General features: G+C 47.4%; 2 protein-coding genes across 19 annotated transcripts in view; one reads left to right on the top strand and one right to left on the bottom strand.

Moving 5' to 3' along the window:
- LOC141915971 (NFU1 iron-sulfur cluster scaffold homolog, mitochondrial) overlaps positions 1–3,166 on the bottom strand; it is a 102,352-nt gene extending 99,186 nt beyond the window's left edge. For 2 of the 17 annotated variants that reach the window (XM_074807939.1, XM_074807943.1), the window contains exon 1: positions 2,328–3,163. In XM_074807939.1, the coding sequence (XP_074664040.1) occupies positions 2,328–2,490 (163 nt within the window). In that variant the 5' untranslated portion in view covers positions 2,491–3,163. Of the gene's footprint in view, positions 1–2,091; positions 2,151–2,327 lie in introns of those variants that run through there. The other 15 variants (XM_074807945.1, XM_074807948.1, XM_074807949.1 and 12 more) reach the window with 12 other exon arrangements.
- Positions 3,167–11,494: 8,328 nt separating this feature from the next.
- Positions 11,495–22,883, top strand: ANXA4 (annexin A4). 2 transcript variants are annotated; one of them, XM_074808163.1, is made up of 14 exons: positions 11,495–11,706; positions 11,798–11,893; positions 15,769–15,825; positions 16,763–16,838; positions 17,248–17,342; positions 17,615–17,728; positions 17,905–17,995; positions 18,661–18,740; positions 19,143–19,199; positions 19,630–19,723; positions 20,226–20,321; positions 20,774–20,832; positions 21,125–21,247; positions 21,515–22,883. In XM_074808163.1, exons 3-14 carry the CDS (start codon positions 15,823–15,825, stop codon positions 21,572–21,574), a joined length of 948 nt encoding a protein of 315 aa, XP_074664264.1. In that variant the 5' UTR covers positions 11,495–11,706; positions 11,798–11,893; positions 15,769–15,822; the 3' UTR covers positions 21,575–22,883. The 2 variants fall into 2 exon arrangements, with proteins under 2 accessions (XP_074664264.1, XP_074664263.1); XM_074808162.1 differs by lacking the exons at positions 11,495–11,706; positions 11,798–11,893 and adding an exon at positions 12,081–12,413.
- The last annotated feature ends 488 nt before the right edge of the window (positions 22,884–23,371 follow it).

The raw sequence follows: 23,371 nt of genomic DNA, 5'->3' as shown, positions 1-23,371 counted from the left end.
CAAGTCTCCCCCACACCATCCATCATCATTTCAGAGACTCTTAAGCTGCTTTCACATCTATTTTCTAGGCTTCGCATGCTGCACCAAAACACAGGCCTCCTCTCCCTTCTAAAGCAACGGGGATGAGAGATGTTTCTTTCCCAGACAGGATACTCCTCCTACAAAGTGCTTCCCAAGGGACTTTTCCTTTTAGCAGAAACAGCCAAGAATTCACAAGTTGCCTTTTCAACACTGCTGAACCACCAAAATTCACTGCAGATACAAAGAAGTTCTCCAGCTGAAGATTCAGATGTCAGTAGTGCAGGGACCAGGTTGCCAGAGAGCTGCCCAGGTCTCCAGCTGAGTCAGTGAAAAAATGCTGTTCACCAGCATTTGGGGAGCGCACGCAGCTACACCAAAAGGCCATAAGCACGCGAAGCTGCAACACTTCTGACCCACGCTGACTCCCCAGATGACCTACCTTTCCTATAAAGTAAATCACATTTTCACCCCTCTGTTCCCATCAAAAGGCAACAACCTGCAAACCTACAAGCCACCCTACAAGCTCTTGTCCTTGAAGACTTCACTCCCCACACAGCAGGATTTTGGGAATGCCCGCACCAGGAGTCTAACTGCGAGGAAAACACCTGCGTAGCACATTTCACCCAAAGAACTTCCTTTGCCTTAGAGCGTAGGCAGGAAGAGAACGTAGCACCTATTTCACAGGCCTGCTGCACCTCGCCTGGCCTGGGCGTGCAGATCTCAGCCTTGTAGCCAACCCTAGGCCACGCTCCATCCCAGAGGCCAGCCAACAAACCAGGAGTCACAGGGAAAAGCCCTCCCAAGCAGCAGCTCCTCCAGGACAGCGAGGGACGGAGGGAGGACACTTCTCCGGCGCAATCTGTGCCACCACCTTGCACCCTTGGTGGCTGTAGCCTCAGCCTGCCGAGCGGGAGAGCGCCCAGTGACACACAGCCTCGCTTCCTGGTGCTGTCAGCACCGGGGCAGAACCTGCCAACAGATTATTCATCAGCAAAAAAAGCCTCTGTTTTCCCACGTTACCAGGATGAGGCCAGGCTGCGTTAAAAAAAAAAAAAAAAAAAAAAGACTGTGACAGCTTCTCAGGTTTAGCTCCTACAGTTCCTAAGCTCTGAGGGCCAAAAGGGCCTTGGAAATATCAGCCAAGGCAAACCTATACTGCAAATTTCGAGTCAGGAAAAAAACCCCCATTCTAGTTACTAATTGAAGGACTGGTTTGGGGGCTCCACTCAGCTCAGCATGCAGCAGAACATATCGGAAACCATATCTGAAAGATGGTCACAGATCTATTTTCTTGTACACTGTGGTGACTTTTTACAAACCTGAACACACAGCGTACACAGAGTCCCTTTTCCATTTTAGGGTTCTTCCTGTAAAAGCCAACACAGGTCCTCCCACTCAGCTCTCACACAGCAGCTACCCTCTCCTTCGCAATTACAAGATCAAAACAAAACACTGTTTTGACTGAAATTGCAAAGGAGGAGATGGACCAGGAGCAGGTCTAAGGAGGCCAACATCTCTCTGAAGGTCGAGGCTAAGGTTACCAGAGCCATTCATAAGGTTCCTTATAGCCCAAACAAATGAAATGTAAAATGATAGTTAAAGCAGTACTGCTGGTTACAATTAAAAAAATACCACCAGCAGCTTGCTGCACTGCAAGGACTGTACACGTAAAGAGTTTTATAATCCCTACTGTTCCTTTTTAGTTCTTTGTTTTGAAAAAAAATGCAACTGGGATTACTGCTTCCCCTGTAGAAACCCCACACAAACAGAAATCCCTCATCCCAGATTACAGCTACCTCTACTCAGCCTATCAATGTGCATGACATATCTATAAGGAATTCACTCCAGTGTTATTCCTCTTTGCTTAAGGTAGGAGAGGAGGCAACCAGCTGAAGAAAGTTAAGAGTGAAGGCCACTGCTTTTTATTTACAGCAACTTGTTCTGCATCAAAACAATTTTGGGTTTGTTTTTTTTTGTTAACAAACTCCCAGTTTAGGGAAAGTGGGAAACAATTAACTTCTGAAATACTCTCAGTTTCTGAAGCATTTTAAAAAAAAAAAAAACACAAACCAAATCCAACAAACCCACACTGGGTTTACCCATGGGAAGACCTGAAATGTCAGCTTGCAGATGCCACTGGGTTGCAAGTCTGTCAAGGACAATGAAATATTAGGGGGAGCGAGGGATAGAGGGGGAGGCGGAGTGCATGGGAAAGGCCAAAGCCTCCCCTTCCAGCTTTGTGAGGGAAAAGGGGGAGGGAAAGAAGCAAAGGCAGGGCGCTCTGCAGAAGGCACAGGGGGTCTTACCTTCCGCCAGCACCTCGTCCACCGTCACCTGGTGCCGGCCGATGCTGAACACCCTCCCGATGTACCCGCTGCCCGGGCCACCGCTGCCGCCGCCGCCGCCGCTGGCTCCCGATCCAGGGCCAGAGCCACCCTGCTCCCGACGCGAGTCGAAAAACTTCTTCATTTCTCAGGAGGCAGCAGCTGCCTGGTTATGGGGGCGATGCTATTTTTAAGGTCCTAAGCCCCCTCCTTGTTCCTCCCGCAGCCCGGCCGAGGCCGGCGAGGGGGGACCCGGGGCCGCTCGCCTTGTGGGGCCAAGCAGAGCAGGCGCGCTGTCCTCCGGGGGAGTCACACCTGCAAAACCACAGGGGGGGATAGCGGGAGGGGAAAGGCGGTTATCCCCGCAGCACGGCCCGGGCCACCGCAGCCCCCTCAGGGGAGCCCTGACTGACAGGGCCCCTGACAGGGCCCCCCGCCCGGTACCTCTCCGCGGGCGGGGGGTGCCTCCATGCACCCCGCAGCGGCGCCCAGGGCCGGCCTGCCGCAGCCCCACCGGCTGCCCGCGGCGGGTCACGGCGGGGGCCGCCTGCCGGCAGGGCCCGGGGCCCGCATCGCTGCCTGGCGGAGCTCCCGGCGGCCACCGAGCCCGTCAGGGACCGACCCCGCCGCCGCCCCCCGCCGGCCCCATCCGACCAGGAAATGGGCTGTCACAGGAAGTCCCGGCTGCCGGCGGGAGCACCGCCCCCGCGCCTCCGCCAGCCCGGAGGGCTCGGCCGGGCCCCGCTGCCACAGGATGCCCCCACGACCACCGGCGGCAGAGCCACCCGGGAGCGCGGCCGTCACCCCCCGCCCCACAGCGCGGCGGAGGGGCGAGTGCCCTTTGGCGTGGGGCGGGAGAGGTGGAATGGCGGCAGCGGCCCCGCCGCGCGGCACCCTGGGAGCGGTAGTTCCGGCTCACCGAGCGGCGACGGGGACTACAACTCCCAGCAAGCACCGCGGCACCGCCAGGGCGGGGGGGGAAGAGGAGGGGGCGCGGGGTGGGCGGTGTTTTGGCGGGGCCGTGAGGGGGCTGTGGAGGGAGAGAGACCCCGGTGCGGCGGCTGTGGAGAACGACCCCAGTGCGGCGGCTTCTCCGCTGCTTGGCCGGCGGGGATGGGACCTCAGCGGCCCCAGGGAGAGCGGAGGGTGCCCCGGAGCCATTCCTTGCCCCCACCAGGAGGGATGATCCTGTCAGCGAGGAGCCACGGCCCGTACCTGGTGACAGCTCTTCACATTGGTATTCGAAGCAGGGCACTTAAATTTGATGTTTTCGTGTCATAATAATAAAAGCCCCCTACTGTGGCATCTTGGACTTGACCTGAAGTACAAGGCCTGTCTTCAACCAGGCCCTGCTAGCGCCTGGTTCAAGAGCCTTAAATAAAACTAGAAATAAACTAGATATCCCCAGCCCTCAGAACTCCTTGAATGCTTTAAACCTAGCAGTTGGTTTTGTAAAGCCTGCACCTTTGATTTACTATTAAATTGCATCTTTCTCCTCCCCACTCCAGTACCTCAGCTTGCAGCAAGATGCTCACAAGCAGCAATGTGACTCATCCAAAGAGCCCAAAGCCCTTGAGTCAAGCTTCAGAGAAATTTAGTTTAGCTTGAATGTTGTGAAATTTCCTTTAAATGCACTTTGGGTTCTTTTCTGCTTTTTTTCCTCAGAAATCCGGAGATTTTTCCAGCCTACGGCATCCACAGTAGCTGGCTCCTCTTCTTTCCACATGCATTAACAGGGAAGGCCAGAGCTAGGATTTCAAAGAGCAGAAATATTAAAATGGCAAAAAAATGGTTTTCCCCGCCTGTGACGCAGAATACAGAGCCCCTAGAACCACGTGGCTGACCGAGGGATGCCTCCATGACAGCACCGCTCTCCTTCCTCCCCTCTGACTGGAGCAGAAGAGGAAACCAGAGCACACTCACATTTTCCCGATGACTATTATTTCCTGTATTATGGTAATAACTACAGCCATCCTGCTGACAAGCTCCTGTCCCAAGTGGATAGGCTGGGCAGGCCCTGGTTACTGTGGGATGGCAAAAATGTTTACCCTTTGCACAGCCCTTTTTCTTTTTCCTGCATCGCTTTTGGATATGGGCTTCCAGCAATGCCACTGAGACTAGATCAGCATGTTGTAAACAGACCTAATTGTTTTTTCCACCCGGCGTCTGAAGACTTTTAAGATGCATGCAGCTCTCAAAATAGGCAAGTAAAATTGCTGGTGGTAATATTTAGCATGTTGTATGCACAGATGTAAAAGCGTGTCGCCTGTACAGTTGCTCTTGTGCTGAGCCACTGTGCCTCTCCATTACGGTTAGTGCTACACCTCTTCATCATCCTCCTTCCCAGCAGTTCTTGTAGGTAAGGGTCTACAAGTCCCCCCTGCAGACCTCAAAGTCCTCCTTGACCACCGTCATTCATCTGTAGTTTGTAGGGTGCTGCGGGGTGGCTCCTACCTGCACCTCCTTTCCAAGTGTCACACACAAGACCCCCTAAATGCACACAGCTGGAACTGCAATCATTTCAGCCAGTCAACTTACACAAGAGTGAAAGCAGTCCTTTTTCATTAACAGGCTTTAATCTTCAATAAACCTTTCTCAGCCGTGATATGATGAGTTGCCAGTGGTCAGTATAGAAGATTCACTTGCCCTTCAGATTAAATATGAAGCCTCAGTTGCTTCTATCCATTTTTTATTTCTTTCTTTAATTACTCCCACCTGTGAAGCACCCCCAGGCATCTATTAAGACTGAGGTAAAATACCCAGTGCAAAAAGAGTCTAATAATCAGTGATTTCTGGGGACTCTGCAGAACTGAACAATTTCCAAGGAAATTGGGCATCTCTGTACAGTACAGGGAAATGACTCATTTCCAACTAAAGGAGATAAAGCCTACTGCCATGCAGAGAGCTTGCAGATGCACTGCTGAACATCCTAACTGAGGATGCAGGCACTGAGAAGCACTTTTTTTTAAGTGTACCTGGGAGTGCTGAGGTATAACACAATGTCAGACCCATGTACAATATGGGGCCCTGATGTTCTGGCCGCAGGCACCCAAACTCTGTCGGTGACCATTTTGGGGAGCAAAAGCACAGCAAAAGCCAATCCTCAGTTGCAGATGCTGATGATATTCTTTATTCCAGAAGGCACGAGGCTCGGCTGCACTGCTGCAATCCCAGTGACCTTCAGAGGGATCAGAGAGAACTGAGCCTGAAAGCTTTAAGTGAAAAAGCTAATCAGTGATTGCCAGCAGAGACATGGTCTAGTACTTCTCTTGTGTTAGCCTGGAGCAGCTCCAGGGTGCTCACAGATTTGTCCCACTGCAGAAAAAAACCTCAGTCTGACTAATACGGTCAATCCTAAACACCAAATTTTAGCTGTTAAAATCCCATGATGCTGGTTTTAAAATATTCGAGTCCTGATGATGTGGTCAGCAGAGCTGTTTGCCTGCATATTGTCTCCCTGATCCCTGGTTCCCCTGTACTGCTAAGAAAATGCATTCAAATCCCCAGGAAGAAGCACATTAATACAGCTGCATCCCTCTTGATCAAACTTTCCAGACAGCTCAGCGTTTTCTAAATAAAAACATACATTTGGAAAGGTTTCATGCAAGCAACCTAAAAGCAAGGGCACACTGGCCTCTTCTGGACATTTCGAGAAGTGGCACCAAGGTAGAAAAGAGGCTGCACAGATTTCTGTGTTTGGTTATACCTAACTATCGAGGGGCGACAAAGTAACAGACTTCCCTGTATTCAGTCCATAATAATTAACTCTTCTCATCCAATTCTTTTTATCTTGATGAGGACGCCCCCTTAACCACACACCTTTGCTGCAAAAATTTCTAACAAACTTCTCACCAGCTAAAGAGTAGTAGAGCCACTATTCTATCCATCTCTCTTTCTGCCCAGGATGTTCTGGAACCCAAGAATTTCTTTTAAGTACATATCAGTAGCCCACAAACACTACGACCAGGAAAGCCATTGCTTTTCTTTACCACCCCCAAGAAAAGCACACTGTCATGTAGCTGGGAATTTGACTAGCTTTAGAGTTCTGTAGAGGAGCAAAAATACTCCAGAACTCATATCTGTACTTTACCTGCTTAAAAACTAAAAGTTTTTACCTCTTACATGCTCCTGTTTGCCCTTGTAAGATATAGTGACTAGCTCCAACAAGAGCTACGCTTCCTGCAGCTAGAAGCCAACATCTTCCATCAGTAGTAATGGCACTCATGGCCTATATATATGTATTTATAGCAGGCACAGAAGGAAATAATTGAGTTGATTGAGATCTTTAGGCTGATGCATGTTCGATGCAATACTACGCATAGCCCGGATTGATACTGCGTGGCTCATAGGATTGACCACCAAGTCCAAAAGAGCCGTGTTTCTCAAGGAGCATGACTTTGCACTATAAATATATGCTGTTGTTGAAAGCAGGTATCATTGCATGAGGAGAAATTTGCAGATCAGGTTCTCACTGAGAAGGGATTTACCAACTGTTTTTCAAGTGCCAGGGTCCTGAGTGCACCCTCAGGCTTTAATTGCCCCAAACAGTCTCACCTGGGTCTCTCCCCAGCACCCTTTGCTCATCGGCCAGCACCTCCATTTAAGCGCAGGATCAGGAGACTTTCTCCCTCTTTCAGGCAGTTGTAGAGTAGTTTTGGCTGTGGTTTTGTCTTTTGACTTTGCTGGGTAAGCTCTGGGCTTGTGTTATGCAGTTTCTTAGTGTTTCTACCTTGTTTCCTGGGGAGACTAGAGACTTGCTTCCTTACTTTGCCTCATCATCGCTGGGTGGCTGATGAAGCTGGTTACCACCGTCTTTACACGTGGTAGGACTGAGTCCTGTTTGCAGGCTCACCTGCAGTGCTGTCAGCATCCTTTGCTCCTTGCTTGCTTTTTCTTGTGGAGCAGCCCTGCTCTTGTTGCTTTTTAGCACTAGATATGTCATGTTAGGATGCTTAACGTGTTTTCCCCACTCCAAGCACTGCATCAGCCAGGGAGTTTCTATCCTATTTCCATGAAGGAATGAACACATGTGTGCCTTGGAAGTCCCCCTTAGCTGGGCAGTCACAGCTCTGATTCCACCCCCTAGAGCTGGGTTATAGCCAAATTACAGAGCAGCTAAGATAAAGCTATATAAAGGCAGATATTAATTAAGAAAAAAATGAAAGCTACTCATTTCCTCTTCAGAACTATATGTATGCTAATTGAAGTAAACATTCATTAAGCCCATTAAATGAAATTTAGGTCTGATAATGCATTTAAGGCTGCTGGAAGCGATGGTGTAGCATTTCATAGCCTGCAGCTTTGGGGGAGGAAGGTTTAGGTTGTACCACAAATAATACAGAGCTTCCACAGGGGCATCAGGAGTTTTCCTGACTGAATGTCTCTCCGCAGAGCTGGAAAATGCCCTAAAGTGTGGGGATTAAATGGTATCAATTAGTTTTGATAGTGGGGGGTTGAGACAATTATTATATCTGTACAAACTGTAACGTGAATGCAATTATAGTGGTCTAGCCCAGATTTTACAAGGAGAGAGACTTTGCAATGACAAAGAAGAGTGTTGGTGGCTTGAACCCTCTCTTGTCCTTAATGTAAATAGGCTCTACCCCGACAAGCAGTGTAATTCTGATTGCACTGCACCCACACGAGGTGATGTTTTCCCAGCAAGTGATGCGAATGGGCTTATCAAGGCCGGGCAACCCTGGAGCATGTGAAGACTCCTCTGCATCTTCTGCCACAGTCTGTGCCTTGAGCTCTGCTGGGGATGCTGAAGCAGACCCGTTTCACCAGTTCAGTTTGAACCATGGAAGGTGAGACAACACAACTAGGATCAAGAGCAAGCGACAACTTGTATGACTGCAAAGGGCTCTTTAGAAGGTAGAAGTGTCACCCCACAAGTGCCTAACCATCTTCACAACCCCACTATCGAGGTGCTTGCTGACTCTAGTCCCCCTCTGGATGAAGCTGTCAAACAGCCAATGGCCCAGGACTGGTTGTCTTCCATGCTGTTAAAATTAAAAAAAAAAAAAAAGCTTTAGTTAAAAGAAAACAGTAGACTGGGCTCGTGGCCAAGTGCAGCCTTAAGTTCCTCTGTAAGAGAAAAGCAGAGTGTGTGGGTATTTCTGAGACAGCGTCAACACAACATATGCTGCGGGATAGCAGCGTGGAAAGCACTGAGTGCAGTAGCACCTAAGACACTGTTATAGTTATCACTGTTATAAATTGTAATAGCATCCAGGATCTCTTCTTTATCTGCAAGCAAGTCTTAAAAATCTTGTAATTGAAGCACACTTGAAATGGGGAGTTTGACTCCTGGCTTTTTCATACAGCTGCTCATTGCTGTCTCGCCTTATAGTTTATTTTCTAAGCTGTGTAGACCATCACATCTAAGTGGTATCTTGTTTTAAAGGCACTTCAGGTTACAGGGATTGTCTCAAATCAGTTCCGCTCCCCTGTTCCTTCTTGGCTTTGTGACATGTAGGTTGATGTAATCAACCCAGGTCTATCCAGAGAGCCCTTGACTTGCGTAGCAGTACTGGTGTGCTGTGCTCAGGGCTTTGTGAAATCCTGTCTGAATTGCCTAGAGGTGGAGTGCTGCACATTCCCCTGGTAATACTGACTCTGTAGAAACAGGGTTTCTATGGTTATGGCAAGCAATGAAAGCTAAGAACACTTTCATTTCTTACACGAATTGGAACATTTCGGTCTGCCCACCTCAAATAAGCACTGCTTACATATTTCTGGGAGGGTGTTTGTCACCTTCCTTCTTATCTTTGTGTTAAAAGGGCTTTGCTCAAATAATAGAATAGGATCTTCGGGCTGTGTCTTCCCCAAAACACCACTGTTTCTACACCAAAGCTACCTCTGACTTGTGGAAATGGAGGTTTCATCTTACACAGTGCTGAACTGGAGCTAAGGAGACATCCTTGCTTTAAGTCTCAAAAGTACCCCTGCATCTCTGCAGCGAGTCCTAAAATCTGCAGTTAACTTCGTGATTAATCTGATATTAATAGGCAGAATGAGAATTCTTTACCCTCTTACAAGCACGTGAAAATTGGTGCGTTAGAAAAGCAAGTGCTGGTTTTCAGCCTCCACCCTAACCTCAGCTACCCGCTGCTATGGAGACAGTCGTCTAACCGAGCTCCAGCATCACAACATAGCTCCGGCAGCACTTGCACAACAGCTAAATAACCCCATTTTCAAGGGTTGCCAATTGCAAGCTGCTAGTGCTCAGGTATAAAAATGAGCATTCCCTTATAAACTTCCTCAAAACACCTGCACAATCCCCAAAGGCCCAAATTCTGGTCCCCACTTAAATCTGTGGGAGACTGGCTAAAGACTTCGTTAGTGCCAGGACTTGGACCTCTGTGAATGAAGTGAGGCTGTTTCTCTAAAGCTAAAGGTACCTGTTAATCAAATGACACACTGAAAATCTCTTCTTCCAGCACCAGGCTCCTCTATCCTTTCAGGTGTAAATTTAAAAGGCCAGGTCCTTAGGGCAAAAACACAAATGCTGCCATTTTCCAAGAGGTTCAGCTATGTTCTCATTGTGGGACCTAGAATAAATACCTCCTGCTTAACAAGCTGGCTGCTTGAGCTCTATTTATTTACTTAAAGCACACTGCCCTGTCTTGCTGTGACCTTTAATTTTTATTATGTCTTTTGTAGAGATGGGAAAACAGCAGGATGGAGAGGGAATACAGAACAGGTATGCAACCGAGTAAAGCCTGGGGATTTGGAGAGCTTTTTAACATGGGATTTTAAAATAATTGATGGGACAAACAGGAAATATCAGTGAAAAGAAAGGCAATGCACTGTGTTACGACACTGATAGGAACTGTGGGCTTGTCCGTTAACTGTCCCTCTTCTGATGCGAGGACAGCAAAGCTATGCTAGACAGTGCTTCAGGCTGGCGATATTTAAGGACAGCCATAGCCCTTCCATCCTTTAAGAGATGGCGACAACATGCTGAAAGCTGAGCAGACCCTAGGCAAAGGGCTCCTGGAGAGATAAAGCTTTGTCTCCTGAACCTTATATAGGAAATTTCTCCTACAGCAACAACCCCTCACCTTCCTGAAGGGGGCAGCTCCTGTAGCAAGGTACAACAGGGTGCAGACAACCATTGCCCTAAATCCCCTGACCTTCCATCCACCTTCCAGAGGAGGTCAGATAACTCTCAGCATGATCAGAAACCTTTGTACTTTATTTTTTTTTCCTTTCTGGTCCAAATAATTGTGATTGTCTGAATCGGATAGCTACAGAGCCAACATCCATAACCAGCCAAGATTATAGGGAACTCAGCCGTGTGTTGGGTCAGGATCCGGCTTCTGAATGGACTACACTTACATGACTAATTCCATGACTAATTCTGGGTGGCTAAAAACATCTACACAAACACTTTGCATCTTCAAATATTCCTCTCTACTTGGAGCCTTTCCCAGGGGGAAAGAAAAGGTTAAATTATGCAAATCATGAATGGCAGGATTGGTGCAATATTTAAAGGATAAATTACTTCCAAATAAGATTAATAACTTGTGGTCTTAAATAATTACTGTTGCATATACCATTGACTGCAGTGTCGGAGCCGTCCAGTCCTCGGGGTTGAAGAGGCTGGAAAGCAAAGAGAAGAATGAAGCTTTTGAAAATACATAGGCTAAAAAAAATCACAGGCAACATGAGATGGAGAAACACAGCAGTTCTCCTGCTGGTGGATTAAAATGAGCGGGTATGGGCCCAGAGCAGGAGACAGCTGACGTGAGAGGAAGGGATGAGAATGGAAACTTTAACAGATGTAGGAAAGAGAAGAGTTTCTCCTTAGTGACTGTTGATAATACGTACTAGTCCCACACTCAATCCTGGTCAGGGTAAAGTGCCAGATTTTGCAAGGAAAGAGACTCTGCAATGGAAAAGGAGAGTGCTCGTGGCTTTGAACCCTGTTCTTCTGTTACCCTCTGTTCAATGTCCCCCTGCCTCAGCAGGGAGTGAGTAGATGCTGCCTGGCTGGCCTCTCTGGGGTTGTTTTTGGGACACTGAGCTGCAGTGGGAGCTGTAATAAGCCAGCTGCACAGACATGCTCACTGGAGCACAGCCTGCATTCATCCGAGCTGCTAAATTTAGGTCTCTTCCAGCAAAAGAGCATGTGCAGAGAGGCATAGGGATGAGATATAACTGTCATATGAGCTGGAAAAGAGAACCTGAGAGGGTTGACTTACCCATTATAATAACTGTACTTTTGGCATCAGAGGAGACCAAGGTCCCTGAGGATAAACACAGTGAAGACACGATATGTATTACTGGAAGGTTGCTTTCCCTCTGTCAGCGTCATGATCTTGCCTAAGGCTGACCCTGGCAGTGTCACATCGGGGTAAAACTAAAGTCCCTTTGCCTGAAGTGTTTTGTCTTGAGGGCAGTGGGGGCAAAAATAATAATCTTTATGAAAATAATCGCTTTTACAGAAATCACAGCTGATTGTGATGCAGAGTTCCTAGGTGAGGAGGAACGATACTGAAGACATGGAGAGGTGCTGTGGGAGCAAAGGAGGCACGATACAGGTAAGAAATCCCCACAAACACCACAGGGGGAGGAACAGGACTTCAAGGCTGTTGCTGCCTGTGTGCTCCACACTGTCGTCCCCCTCGCTCCCCCCTTGGGTATGCCCTTTTACACCACAGCATAAAGTGAGGAATCAGATGCTGGCTGTGCGCTGGGCTGCGGTCAGAGACCCCCCTCAGTTCCCAGAGAATTTTACAGGCAACACAGGGGAGGGTGGAAGCCATCCGAGCCTGCCAGGCCACCTTCACTTGCAAAGGCTGCCGGTGTAACCCCAAATGTGCATTTCCTAAATGTGCGTGAGGCTCCCTGGGGAATCTCTCCCTGCTCTGGATTACAACCAACTGTTTACGGAAGGGCCAAGGAGGGGAGCAGGGCTGGATTGCCTTCCTGTCAGGCGTGCAAGAAAAGCTGCTTTGCGCCGCCGAGTCCCACCCCGCTCCAGGGCGGGGACTTTGCCATCCAAGGCAAGCTGAGCAAAGATCTCCCCATCCCTGCCAAGGCACCCGCTTGGGACAGCAGGTGAGTGCCAAATGGACTGGGGGGTCCCCTTTGGCATGGGGAAGGGGTTGCGTGGGTAGAGGTGCCTGGGAAGATGCCAAATGCCGTCCCTGCTTGCCAGAGAGCGGGGGCTGGTGGTGCGGCTGTGACGGAGCGGGACAGCCCTTGGCTGGGCGGATGCCCCGTCGGGCCCACGATGTCAAGGCATTAGGGCAGCCCTGGAGGGCACAGGCCTGGGGTGAGGAAGGACGGGAAGGTGGGTTGTGGGAAGGAGGAAGATGGCTGCCTCTTCCCAGGCACAAGGAGTGCAGGTTTGGCTTCCTATTTCTGCCGTGCCCCGTGGCCAAGCTGGCACGTCCTCCCCGCTGGATGCTGGGGTGTGGAGGGCATGGCCGAGGCCTGGGGAAGCGGCTTTGGGTGGGTGCACAGCCTGAAGCGAGGAGTACAAGGCTCTGCTAACTCAGTATTATATTTTTATTCCTTTTGAGGGCAGTGGCCACGCAAAGGTCATAGTGTGGGAGGTGCTGGGCTGTTTCAGCTGGCTCGGGGCTTGCCAGCAGAAGGGAGATCCTGTCCTGAGCTGCAAATTGGGCTGGGATCAGAGTCAGTCGCCCTGCTACAAGCCCCAGACCTACCCCCTGGGGCACTCTGCCTCCCTGAAGCACATCCAGCTGCGGAGGGAGCAGGCTCTATCCTGGAAACAGCTGGCGGTGGCAGAGCCATGGAAAAGCTGATCTGGCGCAGGGTGTGGGTTTGTGTTCGAGTAAACGTGCACGGAATGAAAGAACTAGTCAAACAAGTCCCATGTTTGCCTTGCAAGGGGACGGGTCGCAAAGCGGTGGTTTTCCATTCCAGATCCTAAGTGTAGGACTGGCAACATGTCTATGAGCTCAAACTTGGGTGGAAAAAGAAAAAAAAAAAAAAAAAAAACAAAACAACCCGGGGTTTATATCCTGTTAAGCTGTTGGGAGCTTTGCTTGCTGGGAGCTGTGTGCTCTGTGCACAGTCAGGAAAACTTGATTCAGAGCAAGCCTCGATTTGAATTGGCCAGCACACACGATAGTTTCAGCTGTTTTCTGATAAATGAAGTTTATTCTGGATTCAGCTTTTGGAGGACATTGATGTGGACTTATAACTGCCTGATTAGCTGATAAAGCCTGGCAGGAACAGGTCATCCATGGAAAAAATTTGAATAATGAGAGGGATGCCTCGTACACCTGCACTCTGTCATCTGGCCACAGTGTTTTGAGCCTGTCCTAAGCCAGGTTTACTGTACCAGCTAGCTCAGGCCTTTATTCGGGGATGAAGCAAATAACATCAGGACAGTGATTAGCCAGGGCACCTAGCACTTGCTAGCTGACTCTTTGCGTGCATAGTTAAACTCTTCAAAACATGGAGTTAAGAGTTGTTCCCATCCTGAAGCTGTTTTTCCCCCTTTGAGCTGCAGGCCAGGAATTGTGTCAAGCTGCAGAGCGCTGGCAAACCTGACTGAGCAATTCCTTTCTCTCTCTCTACTAGCAAAGGGGGTGGCTGGAAGAGTTTTATTCATCTAATTTCCCAGCCTGAGCAGTTCATGGAGACACCTTCACCTGTGAAAGGGTTACAGAGGCAGGGACCGTTGCTGAAGAACCTGGTTGAACTCCCAAGTGCTTCCACCTGTAACTTCAGTGGCTCGTTTCTTGTGGCACCACACACAGAAATATACTGGGAACAAAAGAGCGTTTGCAGATGGCGCAGTGGGGTTAGCACTGCTGTCTTCTGCAGTGCTCTACTCTTTATGTTCCCAGTGATGTTTAAACTGGATGAAGAAATCGGAATCTTACAGTCAATATCCAATGTGACATTTCTGTTGTAATTTGATATTGCAGGAGCTTTTGCCCTGAATCCAGTACACGCATCCTTTCCTCATGTTTTGGTTTCTCTCTGCCAGCTCACTTGCACTCAGAATTCTTCTGCCTCCCACCCACTTTTCCTTCTTTATTGACCTTTCTTTTGCCCTCTAATTGACTTGCTAGACCAGCCTGTCTAATATTCCAACTGAACGATAATACTGCATCAGAAAAACATCTGTGAAATTCAAAGCCATTATTTAATGTCTGGCTAAAGCAAGTAAAGTTGGCTCGATATTTCTGTAAAACATTAGAGAGAAGCAAAGATGACTTTTCTGAGGTCTAGGTCATAATTTGGCCACTGAAATCTATAATCAAATGAAAGAAAGCAAACACTAATAATTTTCTATATGTTGCCTGATTTCACGGGGTATAATAAGGCACAGATGACCTGCAGAGCACTCGGGAGTGCCTGTGCGTAACACACCTATGGCAAATGTCACACTGAGACTTAACTTGCCTGAACAGCACCCTCTGATAGTATTCCAGATTTGTAAGAGTCATGTGAAGCATGAGCAAAGACACTCCTGTTCTTGCACAACTGTCTGGGCTCATTGATAGCAGCTATTAAGCCCCACGAGCAGCATAAGGAGAGATGTTGTCAGCCGCTGGCATCACTGCTTCTACTTAAGGGCTTTAATGCTTGAACCTCAGTTCATGCTGTGTTGAACTTGAGTTGCAGGGAAGTGAACCTTTTCCTAGTACCTGACATCTTGTCAACTGACCAGGGACACGGGAAAATACTTTGTGTATGTTCATGTATAGGTTCTATGCATGAAAATAGAATTATGAGCAGAAAAAATAACACTGGGGAGATGGCAAATAAGCTATATTTTTTTCTCCTGAGGGCTTTAACAGTCGGTTAAAACTGCAAGGAATTACACATTGTACCAAACTGAGGAGATGTGGAACACAGCAGATTATAAGTAAGAGGGAGAATAAGTCTCCTGTCCCAGTCCTCAAGTGAGGTTATCGTTTGCATGCTCATCTGCACCTTGTTGTTGTCTCTGCCTCCCAGGGAGTATCTGTGAAGGCTGTTAGGACCGTGCAGGCGCCCTCACCCTAATCCACCCTCAGGGTCTCACCTGGCAGGGTCAAAGCTGTGTGTTTTGAAGGGCATGGGAATCAAGTCTACTTTCTTTGCTCCCAGGACAACACAGTCTGCCTCTCCTTGTAGCCTCAGCCAGGCTGTCACACTAGTAGAAAAGAAATTTCTTAAATTACTAGTGCTATCCATCTGCTTGTGCACCACATCCCTCTTTCAGACAGGCCCTGTGCTGTTGCAAGCAGCCTCTGTTTGTTCGGTGCAAAGCAGGACTGGAAACTCAGGGATGCTGCTACGGGCGTTCAGTAGGGCTGTTCAAGTGTGGCTTTTAGTCCTCAGAGAAATTAGATGGTTACTTAACCAGCCTCATTAACTGGTAAGGGTAGGTATATTCTATTAATTATTTGCAAGAAAACTAACACTCCCTCTTTTTTTATTACAGTTGTCTAACTGCCTGGGTACCCAGACAACAACAGATTGACCCAATACGAGAGTGATGGTGAGTGTGTGTGTTTTCTGTACCACGCTGTGCCAAGCCTTTGCTCTGATCAGATAAACGAGGGGCGTGTAGCTCAGATAAGGACACAGCAGGAAGAACACTGTCACTGTCTGTCTCTTTGTGGGGGGTGAGTTTATCACTTCTCTCTGCTTCCTCGTGCTAGAGGAGAATGACCCACACATACAGGCTTTTCCATTTTGGGAGTTATCTGATCAGATATTAGTTCAAAGAGCATGGATTTCTCCAGATAAACTTCCTGGGCATTTTATTCTTTCCAGGTTCAACCTGCAAAGTAGCCATCTATGTGGTAGTTGTCCCTATGCCCGTTTCAGAAAGTCTCACCTACACAAATGTTAAGCAGTGGTTTTGCTGCTGATTTTGATGGAACAGGGAGAGCTTTGTAAGAGAGAGTGTAGTCCCACAGAAATGGCACTGGACAGGAGGCAGGAGAAACTTGTTTGTGAACCACCATTCTGAGTAAAACACTGCACTTCCTGGTGCATTATTTTACAAAATTATGGTCCTTGACTGCTCTTAGAGAAGTTAGGAATAGGGTTTTGATGGGAACAGCTTCTTCTGTGATTTACATGGAAAACTGCTGGGAAGAAGCCCCAGCTGGACTGAACTGAGATGTCAGGCTGCTTGCCATTATTAATTGGAAACCGGATACTCCATGGGCAGCTATATGAAGATATTTTCTCCTTTTAGTTGTGTCCCTGTGGTTTACTTCTTATGTGGCTGGGAAGTCCCTCTAGAACAGTTTCTCTTTAGTATAGGATGGAAGCCTGGTATAAAATCACTCCTGTTTGGTGGGTGGACTTTACTTGCTGTCATGGTGTTTGCATCTTCTGAATTCTCTTTTTTTTGTAATTCAACTCTACCGTATGTACGTATCGCTTTGAGTCTGCCTTTCATAACTCCTCTCCTGTGGGTTTAGGCAACAATCAAGGGGGTCTCAAGTTTCAGTGCTGAGCAAGAAGCACAGGCACTAAGGAAGGCTATGAAAGGATTTGGTAAGTTGATCTCCCTCCACCGTTAAACCCTCTTTTTTCCCCCCCGAGCACTGGGAATGTTTTGTCTGGTGGTTTGTTAGAGGGGAAGTCTGGCCCTTCACATTGCCCCACTCCCTGTGAGGGCACTGAAAGGAATCAAGCGACTTGATCAGGCTGAGACTTGAACACAACTGGAAATCCAAGTCTTGGCCACAAAAACATCCTCTTGTCTCGTCTGTCCTGCGGTGTGGCACTGCCATGCCGCCGGCTGGGTCGAGGCACTTCTGTACGTTGATCTAGTCCCCAGTGCTGTTGAGAACCAGGTTGTGTAAGGAACAGAAGATGGCTAATGGCACAACCTGGACAAGACCAGAGCAGGCTTCTGGTTCTTGTGCAAGCAGCCTGACTGGTTTCCACTGGTTTCTTCCAGGCACAGATGAAGATGCCATCATTGAGATCTTGACCAAACTAAACGTTTCCCAACGTCAGCAAGTTCTGATCACCTATAAAAGCAGTATTGGCAGGGTAGGTGGTCTTCAGAGATTAGTGACTGTGGCTTTAACTGGGAGATGCAGACATTTTGGGGTTATGGGTGAAATGTGAACAACATCCTAGTCTCCACCACAGTAAGGTTAGCACAAGCTTCCCCTGGCCAAGTTTATTTTGGTCTTGTTCACTTCAGAGCAACGGTTCATCCAAGGAGGGCTGAAGCATGAAGAAGAGTAGGGAATGAGTTCGTTCTGGTCTCAAAGGCTGTATCTTCTGTCAACTCCTTTCCTCCTCTCTCTGTCTTCTAGGATTTGATTGATGACTTGAAGTCTGAGCTGAGTGGGAATTTTGAAAGGGTGATCGTTGGTATGATGACTCCTACCACCATGTACGACGTGCATGAGCTGAGGAGGGCTATGAAGGTTCTGAAATCTTCCTTTTATGTCGCTTAAGTTCTTGTCTATTTAGTATGATATGGCATAATTATACATTTATTATTAATTCATTATTATTAACTTACATATAATTAAAAAAATCCTAGTTGCACATCAAAACAGTTGTCATTATAATCTTGGATCTTGTCTTTGCAATTCCCTAGGGTGCAGGAACAGATGAAGGTTGCCTGATTGAAATTCTGGCTTCTCGCACAAACGAAGAGATTCGGCGCATTAATGAGAACTACAAATGTCGTACGTAGTGCAAACTGCAAGCCATTATCATACTGTCTGAAAAGTCACTTGTGTGTATGCTTGGCCATGTGAAGAGGGGGTCTGTTAGCCTTTAAATGTGGCAAATCAGCCAATACAACTATTGCCATTTGTCCAGAGAGAACCTCAGGGGAGCAGCTGAGGGAACTGGGGGGGTTTAGTCTGGAGAAGAGGAGGCTGAGGGGAGACCTCATGGCCCTCTGCAACTCCCTGAAAGGAGGGTGCAGAGAGGGGGGATGAGTCTCTTGAGCCAAGGAACCAGCGGCAGGACCAGAGGAAATGGCCTCAGGTTGTGCCAGGGAAGGTTTATGTTGGATATTAGGAAAAATTTCTTCATTAAAAGGGTTGTCAGGCCCTGGAACAGGCTGCCCGGGGAGGTGGTTGAGTTGCCATTCCTGGAGGTATTTGAGAGACGTGTAGATGTGGCACTAAGGGACGTGGTTTAGTGGTGGGCTTGGCAGTGCTGGGATAACAGCTGGACTTGATGATCTTAAAGGTCCTTTCCAACCTAAATGATTTTATGATATTTAGAGCCCTGAGCAGAGTTATATATTTACCTAGCTTATGACTGGCAAATGTTGTGGACAAACACTGTCCAGGTGGTGGACCTGTTCCTAACAGATGTCGTGTGTGTGTGCTCTTGCTAGAATATGGCTGTACCCTTGAGGAGGACATTGTCTCTGACACATCTTCCATGTTTCGAAGAGTCCTTGTTTCCCTCGCGACGGTAAGTTCAGGTTAAGGGAAATGGGGGTGAATCTTCTCATTGCCAGTGGACACGCCTCTCACTTCAGTGATGAGGTGTTTCAGGATGGCTTTTATTTCACTTATCTTGCATTTCACCTTGCCTGCATTTCACACCCAGCTTCTGCAGGGAGAGGAGTCCGACTCTGGGTATGCTTTAATGCCCTGTGCTCTTTTTAAAATGGCCCAGGTAAAGTGGATTGCTGCTCATTTCAAAAGGAAGTACAAATCACATCTGAGCCATATTTTGCTGTATTTGTAAGCTACTATTCAATTTTAAGGATCCCATTATGCATCTCCAGTAACTTGTTTGAATGGGGAATTTGCAGGACTTGCTTCCATTAGTTGCTCTGGCGAAATGAGTTTCATCCTTGTATCTCCACAGGGTAATAGAGATGAGGGAACGTATGTGGATGCTGCCCTGGCTCAACAAGATGCTCAGGTGTGTAGCAATTTGCTTCCTTGCACGAACTGTCTGTTCTTGTACACGTGATGCATGATGGATTTTTCCAGACCTCATTTTTTTTGACGGTAGAACAGGAAGCCTGAAGCTATGCTAGACAGCAGCTCCCTAGGTGGAGACCTGGGCTCTATTCTCAGTTTTGACCCTTAGAGAAGCCTCTTCACTGTTCCGACTCAGCCGGTGAAATGGGGATAACGTTTCTAGCCTCCTTTGCAACTCTGGTGAGAGGTCTCTAGACAGGCTGGGTATTTGGGAGGGGGGATGACGTTTCATTTGAAGGTTGCTGTGCTTAGGTAGTATTTGTTGCGTAATATCTGTGATATGAAGCACCAAGAAAGTAAAAATCTCATGTTATGTACACCTTGTCTTCTCAATTAACCTTACTTTGTCCATTCATGATGTCTTCAAGTGCCTGTATGAAGCTGGGGAGAAGAAATGGGGAACAGATGAGGTACAATTTATGGCCATCCTCTGTACACGGAACAGATCCCACCTACTAAGAGGTAGGACCCTCTGTAGTGTCCTGGATTTTTTGCCTTGTCTGAGGACAATACTTTTGTACTTGTTCATTAGCTGATTGTGAACTCTTCTGGAGACAGCAGGTATCCTAAAACCCAGTCATATTCGATTCTTTAAGACCATTTTATTCCCTCCTGAGACAAAAAGGGACTTGAGAAAAACATCAGTACAACTTGCTCCAGCCTGTAAATTGGAGCTAATGAAGTGTGACTCCCATTGGGGCAGAGCTAAGCATTTAACTGCCATCATTAACTAGCAGTTCTTGAAAATGCTAGCAGCAGTGGCAGGCCAATTAGCAAGACAGTTGATAATTAAAATGAATGATTTCTGTGGGACAGCCCTGATTTAGCTTACAATGTCACAGTAGTGGTACAATGTTCATACAGAGTATGAGGAGTTTGATCTTGCAAAGTGATCCTTGGTGGTTTACACGCTATGCCCTGAAGCATCTCACTCGCTCTTTTTATCACTGACTCTTCCTCCTAGTTTTTGATGCATACAGAGGGATTGCTAATAAGGACATAACAGACAGCATTAAATCTGAGATGTCGGGAGACCTCGAAGATGCTTTGTTAGCTGTGGGTGAGTTCCCTGCTTTTAAACTTCATCTCCAAAGTAATTCAATAATTAGAGATATTGTATCTTGCCCTGGCTGGCTGTTTGCGTAGCTTCAGGAGGCAGATACTGTTTGTCTTTTTTGCAAGCCACAGTGCTTTTATCTTTGCAGATATAGTCAGAGGTGAGAAAACTCAGTGCTTGATGATATCATTTGCTTTCCCAAGTGATGCTTTGGTAGCTGACATTTGCTGTCAGGAAGCATTAAAGCCTTAAAGAAAATATTACTGTGCACTGGGCATGGAGACATCCATTTACAGCAGGTCACTGACTGTGGATGTCTGCATTGTACTTGCTGTTTCTTGGCCCTGAATTGCATCTTTACAGAATAAACACCTTCACTGAGAAAGTGCTGTAAAGGTTGGGAAGACCTTCAGTTTTTATTGACCTTAATTCTCTTGTTATTGTCTCCCTTACAGTAAAGTGCATGCGAAATAAACCTGCATATTTTGCTGAAAGATTGTATAAATCCATGAAGGTAAAGAGCTTTTTTTCCCCTTGCCCTTCCATGCTCAAGTCAGTAGCATTAGATAAACTCTGCTGCTAAATGCGGGTGGAAAAAATAAGTTTGAGGTTTTATATGGACCCCTTTTCCCTCAGGAAGCTCAGAGCAATATGCTTCCTTGGCAGCAAGCTGCTAGTGGATCACTCCATTAATGCAAAAATGCTCTAATTAGGAACAGATCCCACAGAAAACCAAGGGATAAAACCTTTGTCTGTCACTGATCTGTCACGCTTTGTAGCTGTAGATGGTTGGTTTTTTTCTTTAGGGCTTGGGAACAGATGACAACACGCTGATCCGGGTGATGGTGTCCCGCTCTGAAATAGATATGCTGGATATCAGGAGGGAATTCCTGACCATGTATGGGAAATCGCTCCACTCCTTCATTAAGGTAAGCTTTTCAGTGTTAGAAACAAAGACCTGTATTTGCTAAGCAGCTCAAAGGAGAGAGGTCCCCACCTGACACCTACTGGCTGGTTTAGAAGAGGTGGAATTAAGGAGACTTTACATTTAGGTACTGAAAATGTTCCTGAAAGTTCTTAGTTCTTAAATTGTCGAAGAGGGTACAAACCCTACCACAAATCGTATGTGCTGGAAAGAATCCAGCCTTGTATGGAGCTGTAAAACTAATTGTGTTCCTTTTTTCTTTTCTCTCTAGGGAGACTGCTCAGGAGACTACAGGAAAGTCCTGCTCAGACTCTGTGGTGGGGAGGATTAAAGGATGCCTGGTGTACTGCCTGGGTGATGGGAAGCAGCTAATCATAAGGATTTCTTGCTTTATTTTTCCCAAATATCTTATTAATTGCAATGAGTATTGACTTAGTTAATGCTCTGGTTAGATAATGGCTGTTCCGGTTGAACCTCTTGATACGCTTTTATGCTTGGAATACCCATTTGGGCTAGCAAAGCCCATCTTAAACAGAATGCTGTAACCAAATATATAAAAGCTAAATTATTTCCTGACAAGCTGTCCCTTTGCTGTTGCGTTCAGCAGCAAAACTTACCAACTGAAGCAAACTTGGCTGTACAGGGAAAAATTAACCTCGTCAATACAGGGAGAGCGCAGAATGCAGGCTTGCTTCAGGTTTTGCAAGATAATTAAAACACAATCATCCCAAATACAAACACGTTTAGATCTTAACTTGCCCTCTGTTAGTGTGGAGCATTAACAGCCTTGCTGCACTTTATGTATATGTTGCCTGTAGATACGTAGGTAGGGAAGATGTCACTGGTGACATCAGAAAAAACTCTTGCTGCCCTGGTTACAGGGCAGCCCCGTACTGTTGGTCTCCCTTCCTTGGCTCGTGGGAGTATAAATCACCAGGATTATATCACAAACCCTTCCTCTGGATAAAGTGATGTCATTAGAACGGTGCCTTTTAAGGAATGACCTGTCCCCATCTCATCAGCACTACGTGATGCCTTAGGCTGGGATGCCCTGTACCGGGGTAGCTCACCGCATCTCACTCGCTAACACTACTGTTAGAGGGCCCAGTTCTTGTGCCTCTGCCTGACTTGGGCTTCCAACCTCTGGAAGAGACTTTTCCCCCAAACACTACACAACTGCCTGTTAAGATGAGCGTTTTCACTACAAAAATGCGGTTAAAATGTCATTCTTGTTTGGCTTAGCAGTTTAATTTTTTTTAGCTGTTGGTATATAATCCTGAAGGCATCAGGCTGAGGTTAGAATTTGAAGGCACAAGTACTGATATGGTCTAACCCAATTCTGTCTCTCATTTTATTCTAAATAAGGCTACTGTTGGCTTGAATAGGAGATACTTCTGTGGCCTCAAATAAAATACTTTTCTTTCTTGCTCTCTGTGCTGTAATTGGAGATACATTCCTTGTTTTGGTGGGAGAGGAGGCAGAGCTCTTTCTAGTTCAAGTGAAGCCTTCTGCTCAGTGAAAGAAAAATTGTCTTGCCCGGTACAACAGACTAACAGATGCACCCAGGCTTGGTTTTGTGTTTAAATGACTCGTGTTATGTTGCTGACTTTTTACAAATGAATAAACAATTCATTTCTGTACATTCTGCCATGATGGTGTATTCTGGGAGAGGTAGTGGTGAAAGAACTGTGTCCTTGTTTTTTCAGCATCTTCTGTGCTCCACAGGTGTGTTTTCTCCTAAGCGTGGACCAGCTCAGTGGGGAGAGGCTGCAGGGAGAGGTCTTTCAGCTCCTCAGCTGAGTGGGGTGCCCATGGTCCACTCGGGTGCAATACCACTGGGGGGGGGGGACATCTCCTGCTCCTTAGAAAGAGGCAAATCTCTTGTCCCATCTCTGTCTGCCCAGCACATGGGGATGCTGTAAATCCCCCTCCAGCAGCGCTTTGAGAAATGGTTTATAAAATCCCATCTCCATGCTGTGTCTGGGTGAACTGCGGGGGGGGGGGGGGGGGGGCAACACACACAGATTTGGGGGTGCAGCTGTGCACCCCCCAGCTCCTGCAGTTGCATTGCTGCTGCTGCTCCCACTCAGTAACCTGGACCTCGATCTGGGATGGAGAGTTCCTCTTG

Source organism: Strix aluco, chromosome 28 (assembly GCF_031877795.1).
Source record: "Strix aluco isolate bStrAlu1 chromosome 28, bStrAlu1.hap1, whole genome shotgun sequence".
Taxonomy (NCBI): domain Eukaryota; kingdom Metazoa; phylum Chordata; class Aves; order Strigiformes; family Strigidae; genus Strix; species Strix aluco.
This window is presented reverse-complemented; position numbering and strand designations above follow the sequence as displayed.